At 37.9% G+C, this 8434-nt stretch overlaps 2 protein-coding genes across 2 annotated transcripts in view; both read right to left on the reverse strand.

Moving 5' to 3' along the window:
• Window positions 1-1778: 1778 nt before the first annotated feature.
• LOC107988065 (long neurotoxin 469-like) lies at window positions 1779-3703 on the reverse strand. Its single transcript, XM_017041000.2, has 3 exons — window positions 3555-3703; window positions 2764-2874; window positions 1779-2323 (listed from the first exon to the last, which is right to left on the reverse strand). The coding sequence occupies exons 1-3, from the start codon at window positions 3604-3606 to the stop codon at window positions 2076-2078; spliced, it is 411 nt and encodes a 136-aa protein (XP_016896489.1). The 5' UTR covers window positions 3607-3703; the 3' UTR covers window positions 1779-2075.
• Window positions 3704-4404: 701 nt separating this feature from the next.
• The window catches only part of LOC103394067 (sperm acrosome membrane-associated protein 4-like), an 11189-nt gene continuing 7159 nt past the window's right edge, over window positions 4405-8434 (reverse strand). The window contains exons 2-3 of the mRNA XM_008331202.3: window positions 8040-8150; window positions 4405-6408 (exon numbers count right to left, since the gene is read on the reverse strand). Of these exons, the coding sequence (XP_008329424.1) occupies window positions 6179-6408; window positions 8040-8150 (341 nt within the window). The 3' untranslated portion in view covers window positions 4405-6178. The remainder of the gene's footprint in view (window positions 6409-8039; window positions 8151-8434) is intronic.

Genomic DNA, 8434 nt, shown 5'->3' on the forward strand with positions numbered 1-8434 from the left:
CAAAAGTCAAAACACAACATGTAATGCAACACAAAACCAATCACACAACAACAAATGTCACACGCACTGATGTCACACAGTGGCTCATCACCTCTGAAAGGAAACGGTGGTTTTATCGGTAAAACAAATCACCTCATGTTACACAGGTGAGGAAAAACAATGTCACCAGTCGTGTTCTCTGAAGAAGCTCGACGTGTATCTGAGTTATCTGCCTTCACCCTGATTATATAGATCATAATTTAAAAAAAGAAAATCTTAAATACATCTAGAACATTCCTGTTTTTCCACATACCCTGTTCTTTATCTATAAAGACAGAATAGCAGCAACTGGGTCCCAAGGAACAGGTTCTGTAGCTTTAATATTGGGTTAAATTGGTATTGTAAATATACATACATACATACATACATATACATATTATTGTTATATATGTATTGGTATGAGTGTGATCACACCACTCAACTAATAAAGAATAATTTCCAGCTGAGGTAATAAATATATGAAACACAGCAGGGTGTGTGTAGTTTAGTCTATTATATTAATACGTCCATTATTTAACACACACCCATTACTGAATCATTACAGAACAATGGTGACTCTATAGTTTGAATGGAAGACAGTTGGTAATAACCCTGTGTTGACTGGGTGACCGGACCAGAACCAGGGGGAGTACTGTTCATGCCAACTCTGTGAAGAATGTTTTTTGTTTTTTTGTTATTTATCAAATACTATACTGTCTTTTGCAACAACACAAACAATATCGAGAATAAGAATCAGTTCCGTGTAAAGTCCATAGAACTGGAATTTAGTTTCCATGGTGATAAACCACACCCTGATATTACCTTCATCTCATTCCCACACCAGGCAAGGGTCGTCCCCCCCTCCCCTCTCCTCTCCCCTGCCCCCTCGTAGATTATAGATAGAAGAGTATCGGGTTACTGCGACCCCGACCACTTGATCTTTGTTTGTTAAAGGACCTGTACAAACCAACTGGTTTCTGCTGCAGTCCAACTGTTGAATTGTTAATGACGCAGAACAAATGGTCACGGATGGTGTTCTTCTCAACAGAACAATGTACAGAACTATGGGTGAATTACACCAAGATGGAACATTGGTAACATTGGTCCCTCGTCTCTCGCGATATTACGTTTCAAAAACCGTGAAGTAGGGACGCGATAGTTATTATATTATATAACAAAAAACTTAACGAAATCTCGTCTTTTTTTTTTTACTATTTACTGTTGTTTTTCTTCTAAGGCTAGAAAATGCTTATCTTATCACGAAAAAAAAATTGAAAATATTGGAAATTAAAAAGTGTTTATATACATAGCTACCACAAAAACCCACGATACAGCTAAAATCTGCAATACAAGAATACCTTTAAATTATTAAAAACCCGAGATGCACTGAGTGAGTTTGAGTTTTTAAATAATTTTATTTAAAAATATAATATATTTTAATAATTAATTTTGAAAATTACAGTTTCCTGGTGAAACAACTGCAGTCTAGATCTTTTTTTGTTCTTTTTTTTTCTAGCCAAAAAGCGTGTTATTGGTGTTGCCTTATGTGCGGTCGATGCAGAGGAGAAGAAGAAGAAGAGAAGAGACAACTGAGCAACATTAACATCGTTTTTTATTTGAAAATAAGAACAGGTAGCAACAACAACAAATATCTTTGACTATTTCTTTTTTTTTTTTATTCACTATCATTGTTCTTGTTCGGGAAGGGTCTACAGTATTACAGAGACGACAAAAGGATAAATATAAGTATGGATTTAAAAAAAAAAATAGCAGCGTGAAAGAATTTTGAACTCAATATTTCTTCGAAACATTTCATTGGCCAACCTCTGTTTATGACCTGAACACCTGGAACAAGTGCGCTTGTCATTAAAAACGCCGCTCTTAACCGGAAGTATAACGAAGTACGAAAAATAAAAGCGTGTCCTAGAAGATTTATGTATACCGGAAGTAATCAACCACACTAGTGAATGACAAGAGAGTTGACCGGGGTGGGTGGAGCGGTGGGGGGGGGGCAGGGAGTCTTGCAGCTTTTGGTCGTTAGTGATTTGGTAGGTATTTTATAGCATGCTCCCCCAGGCGGAGGCGAGAACGGCTGCACCCATGGCGGCTGTGAACGTCATCTTGACGGTTGTGGCGTCGCTGGTGTCCACGGGGTTGCATTTATCTGTGGAGCAGCAGGTGACTGTGGTGGTGTAGGTGACGATGGGGAGGAGCGCGATGGAGCTACTCTGGGAGGTGCCGCAGGCAGTGCTGTTTACTTTGCAGCCCTGAGTGACGAAGCCCTTGATGGGGACCTTGTCGAATTCTGTGAAGAAATGCCGAGTCAGTGGGGTTAGTAAAAATGGATGAGAAATATTCAAAAAATAAAAAATCTCTATATAAACATGTATATAAATATATTTATTATTTATGGATACATATATAAACATTGTCTTATGTACTGTGTAATCAACACAGTCATTTTACTTTAATTATTATAATTGATATAAACGATGCATCACGTGTGTGTGCTTTCCACAGGGCGTGCATACAGACTTTTTTAATTGGCTGGAAAAAACTTTTTAAAAATTCCAGCTTTTGTCATCATGGCTTTTACACTTGGAATTCTGGTCTCACATGATACCGGTTATGCAGCTCAGAACAATGTGTTGAGTATTGGGGAGGGACTGAAACCCATCCTGCCTGTTCAGTGCCATCTGAATAATTCAGGGTGCAAAGAGTGGAGGGAATTTGGGCGTAACCTACTTGCTTCGGCCGTATAGCAGACAGTTTGGTTTCCAGAGCAGGTCTCTTCACTTCCAAGGATACAGAAGCCTATAAGACCGAGGCTGCACTTGTTGCACTTCAGGGACTCGACTGAAACACAGAAGGGAAAGAAACAGCAGTTTAAAATACTGTGCAGTGTCATCTGTTCTCATAAAACATTCATGTTCTTGTACGGGGCTAGCCCTGTTGGTGCTGCAGGTGTGACGTCAACATTTTTCTGAAGTCAGTCGGACTGGAATGAACAGCTCATTAGATTTACTGTTACATGTTGGACATTCAATAGAGTGAAGAAAAAAGCCCTCTAGTGGACAACCCTGACTCCTGCTGCTCTCCATTCATTTAACGGAACTGGCCTAAGTTCAAAGGATATTGTTGTTGTCGTTGCATTTCAGATCAATTCTTTAAGATCGTACACTCCAAAAACCCCAACAATGAAAATCCAATTACTTTACCAAACTTCTATATCATTATATTTATATATATTATTATATTGCTACATCAACAGTAATGAAGGTAAACATTTCTTACACATTCCAGTGAAAGCTAAAAGTTCAAATGATTTGTGAGTCAAAGCCTAAATAAATAAATAAAAATCATATTGATTATATATTATAAGTCATTTCAGATCAGTTGTATCGACTGCTTCTTACTGAAACTCTTAAACATCAGTGAGAGTTAATTGTTTGACCTAAAGAAGTCATTCCTATGTAGTTTCCCAAAACAAAAAAAATTCCCCACATAAGAACAGAAAAAGTGACATTTATTCTTACCCAGCATGAAGCATGCGATGACAGCAACGATTCCTAATAAGATCTTGGCCATGGTTCTGTGTTGGTTTGGTCCTTGGTTCCTGTTGCTTAGATGGAAATCCTGCCTTTGTGGCTGGTTGCTGTGTGAAGTCAAAAACTAATGAGCCTGTCAGGTGAGAGCTGACCTTTATAGCGGGTCACAGGTGATGGGAGGAGACAAGTTGGGGTTTCCAGTCCTATTGAGTTTCTACATTGCAACTAGACTAACTGGGAGTGAAGGAATGTTGCTGGGGATTGATGCACAAGGAAGAAAAGATGCAGATGAATAATGACCTATCTTGGTATTAACAGTAAATTAAAAAACGTATCCTTCTTATCCTAAAAAGATATCCTAAATTATTTTTTACGGTCAGTGCCTTGTTTCATGTTACTAAAAAGATATCCTAAATTATTTTTTACAGTCAGTGCCTTGTTTCATGTTACGTCAATACAAATGTCATTTGAGAAATTTTCATTTTAAATTTTAACTGGACACCAAAACCTGTCATGTCTAAATGTTTGCATGTGAACATCTTAAGCATTCATTTATATATGTTTTATACACTTACATATCAACTCTACCCTGGTGTAAGGTAACAAATAAAACAGCTTTTAATAAGCAGCTTTCTCAGACTTTTACTGCAATTATTATTTATGTCCTTCTATACTTTATGCCAAAACCACAAATCAGGACAGATGAGTTCATGACGGTGGATGTCAGTCACACGCTTAAACCAGAAGAACCAGCTGATCCTGCATGAAGGGCTTAATGTGAAACTGAATTACATCAGGTGAAGAATAGAAGAAAAAGAAACACACTCTCACACAGACCTTTTCCCCTTACATTGTCGGCTGCTTTATTTTAACTGACTATGAGACAGAACACGTTACAACATTAAAGCTTCGTCATTAGACGCAGAGACAGGGATGATTAATTCAGCTTTAATTTGGAATCATTAAAAAAAGTACAAAATGTCACTCATTAGTTTTGACAGATTCAAACGCGGTGTAATCACAATTCGATTTTATTGTCTCGACACTGATTTATCCCATTTCCCTATATATACATTCAAAGTTGGAGCAGTTGAGCAAAGCTTCTATGCAATAAAGGTTTTTAAAAGGAATTGGGTTAAAATAACAATTTTTTTAGTTTAAAAAAAATAACAGCAATAAAACAAAACTGAAATGTTTACTGGACTATATGCTAAACTGTTTGAATGTTAGCTACAAAGGTAACAGCCTCGAAGTTATATAATGGTGTTTAAATATGACATTTTAAGTGGGTCAAGGCAATGAATTTTATTTAATTTAATAATTTGTTTGTTTTTCCTTCCCAGTAAGAAAAAGAATTATACGGCTGACATACTATAAAAAAAAGATATAATAAACATGACACAACAGGCTGAGCCTAACCTAGCCTAGCATTAAAACCACCATCTAACATGTGTGCCAAATTATTAAAATAGGCTGCTAGTTATTTTTCAATTACAGAAATAGCCTAGTTAGCAATCATTCCCATTTTCCTGCCTTCTGTTATGCAATTGTTACTCTTAAAGATTTTCAGTTTTTAAAACCTCCAATGTAGCATCAAACTCTCCTTATTTTAAGCCTTTAAATTTTCAACTTGTTTAAAATTCCTTTAAAAAAAACCCTAGGCGTTAGCTAAGCCATGCGATCGCCCAGCATCACAATTCATATCCTTTAAATCTGTTAGTTGTCAGTTTTTCTCACTTATTTTCCACTCAGTCCAGTTGTTAATATTTATTAGTTTTAAAGTCTTTAAGTTAGGCTTAAACAAAACTTCTCAGGCTGGAAACAGTAAAAGTAGTATGGTCCTGCTAACTAGCCGTTTGTGTTACAGACCTAGCATACCGGTTTAGCGCAATAGGTAACGTTAGGCTACACGTTTCAATGCATTACAAGGTTGTTATAACAACTGTTTAAAATCAAAGCAGTGTATGTGTAACAAACAGTGATGCTGAAGCATTTCATGAAGCTACAATGGCACATAAAGTCACCGCTAGGTTTTGGTAGCAGACTGCTGCTGCTACCAAAACCCTATACTGCTCATTCAGGTAGGCACAGGTAACTACATGGCACTTGTATGCCTGTGAAAGTGTCAACAGTAACTTATGAAATCAAAATATTTTTTGCTGCCTTCCACATATTCAAATCTTTTCTTTATTTCTTCAGGAGAAAATTAAAACATTTGAAAATACAAAAAAAAAAAAAAAATGTGAGGGATAATAGTTCAACAGACAAACAACTGTGTCAAATATAAAAGAGAATGACAGCGACAGTGAAATACAAAGGTCAACGTGGAGTAGGAAAAACAAAATATGTAGAGTTACAAGACCACAGAAGGCCGTTTGATTTATTCCTGGTAGTGCTTGACTGTGTACAGTATGTATAACGTACGTGTACACCAGGGCTGCAACAGACTCGATGGATGGCTTCATTATTTGAATAGTTTTAGTTTACAATTTCAGCTCTTTAGTATCAATATGTTTCATTTTATTTGTTTTTCTACCACAGTCCAGGGCCAGAATGATTAGGTGCAGCCCTGGTGTGCACTCTGACGTCCATTATCCTCTCACACCCCCCTGTCAAACCAAGAAGTTGGCCATGAGAAGAGCAGTGATGGAGGCGAAGGCCAGGCTGATCCCAGAGGCTCCAGGCAAACCGGGCGCGGCGTTGCACAGTTCAGTGGAGCAGCATGTCTTGGTCATGGTGTACAGGGTGGCGTTTTGGCCGACGGCGTTGAAGCTCACCTGCTCGGTTTTGTTGCACTCAGCCTGTGCTAGGCAGCCCTTTGTTTTGATGTCCATGAAGCCAGCTGTGGAAGACACACACACGCACACAAATTAGGGTTGGAGTCTATTGTTCTACGTGTTTGAAAAGATTGCTTGAGGTTTCAGACTCAGAGGAATGCACTGACGCCAACCTGTGAAAAACCCTGTCAATCCTGTTTTCGTTTCCTGGTAGAAGTCTTTAAAAAAAAAAAAAAAAAAGTTGCCTAATAATCACTGATCGTAGTTCAGTTCAAAAGTGGAGGAGGTTTTTATTTGTCTTCGTATCATTTGGCATTTTTAAACATTTTATTTAACATCTTCTATATATTAACAAATATATTTTGGCTAAATTTAGCTGGTACACTGTGCACGTTAGCTTTTTTGGCAAGTTTAGGTCATTCTGTGAACATATCTATCAATCACACTTTATTTAAAAACCCAGCATTGTAGTTGTGTGTTCAATCAGCTGTTACTGGGTCATTTTTAGCTACCACATTTCAAAGCTTGAATTGTACATTTGTTCTGCCACGTCAGAAGGACAGGAGACAGGAAGTAGATGTAGGTTACAACTGGAATTTTTTTTTTAAATAAACTTGAGTGTAAGAATCATTTAGATGGCTGGTCCAAAGGTCTGATCTTCTGAGAATAACATTTACTAAAGTGCATGTGCACTTTGCGTCACATGATACAAACTATTCAAATGTCAAAGTCTTAATCCAAATATGCTAAATGGATCAACTGCATTCTCCTGGAACGACATTCCACTCTGACATGATGCTTCACATTGACCACTTACTGAAGCAGCAAATGACGGTAGCTTCTCGTTACATCGGCAAAACTAGTTTAGGTGGATGAGTACACTACACCGACAATGATGTAATTCTTTGGCCTGAGGTAGCTAAGGTTTGAACGCAGGTCATCTTTTGTGTTGCCACGACAAATGATATAAAAACCAACACGTGAAGATGTACGTCTAAACTCCCTGTCCTGTCAGATCAGACCTGGACGTCCAACATTCACAGAACATGTCGATGAAGAGAAGTGAAGGTAACAGGAAATGGAAAAGGGAGAATCTTTATCAACACTAGCTCTGCTGGTGTGTTGTTGGCTTTTTCTTTTTAATTGTCTGGAATGTTAAATGGCTCTAAATGACACCTAGTAACATGATCAAACCAAATGTGAAGAGTGTGGTGACGTATAAGGAAGAAAAAAAAAAATTGTTAATGTTTGAGTAAAAGATAAAACAATTACAACAAACAAACTATTGACTTTTGCATGGAAACGACTTGTGTTAAAGACATTAAAAACCCAACATACTGTATCTGTACTCCTTCGTCAAAGTGTATTGAATGGACACATTTACCAAGGTGCTTAGCTAAACTGTCATGATGGAGGAATGGAAGGAATCTCATGTCACTAGCTGAGTGAGTGAAACTATCAGTGATGACAGATGTAGATGATTCCAATCTACATTTTAACAGCTCAGTGATGATAACAGGAAAATAGAATCTGTGATCAGCACCACCTGAAGATGGACTAAAGTCCAGACATCACAGACATCATCTTTCCTCGAACTCCGTTTCCCAGTAAGTTCCAATCTAAAGTGTTTGATTCAATCTAAACTACTGATGCCAAATGTTTTGTTATGAGTCGACAGCGATCTCCATCTTCTTACCTGCTTTACCGATACCACTGAAGCAGTGTTCTTCTGCTTCACACGTTTTTTCCGTGGTAATGCACACGTTCCAAAAGCCAATTTTGCACTTGTAGCACCGCAGAGCCTGGCCTTAGGTCCGAGAAGATGCAGGGGGGTGGGGGGTGGAGGGGGGAGATAAGAAAGAAAAACAGTCGTTAAATTCATGGGCTGTGGTTTGCAGTAAGATGTGATTCGACCTTAGGCAGGTATGTCAGGTATCTGGTCAGTGTTTGAAGTGGATTACTCTTCCAGGGTTTACAGTCCAATGACTTCTGAAATAGTTATAGTTTGGTCTCTGACTTTTAAACCTCTTAAAATAAATGAACCTGTTGACAGCATTAGGAGGACACTTAAAGGAAGAAGTGTTTTTAAAA

This window comes from Cynoglossus semilaevis, chromosome 18 (assembly GCF_000523025.1).
Source record: "Cynoglossus semilaevis isolate Cse_v1.0 chromosome 18, Cse_v1.0, whole genome shotgun sequence".
Taxonomy (NCBI): Eukaryota; Metazoa; Chordata; class Actinopteri; order Pleuronectiformes; family Cynoglossidae; genus Cynoglossus; species Cynoglossus semilaevis.

Excerpts from the sequence above, each read along its gene's own strand:
- LOC107988065 (XM_017041000.2), bottom strand. The coding sequence starts at position 3,606 with ATGGCCAAGATCTTATTAGGAATCGTTGCTGTCATCGCATGCTTCATG. Across the intron at positions 2,875-3,554 it reads CATCGCATGCTTCATGCTGG|TCGAGTCCCTGAAGTGCAAC; the intron begins GTAAGAATAAAT and ends TCTGTGTTTCAG. Across the intron at positions 2,324-2,763 it reads CTGCTATACGGCCGAAGCAA|AATTCGACAAGGTCCCCATC; the intron begins GTAGGTTACGCC and ends ATTTCTTCACAG.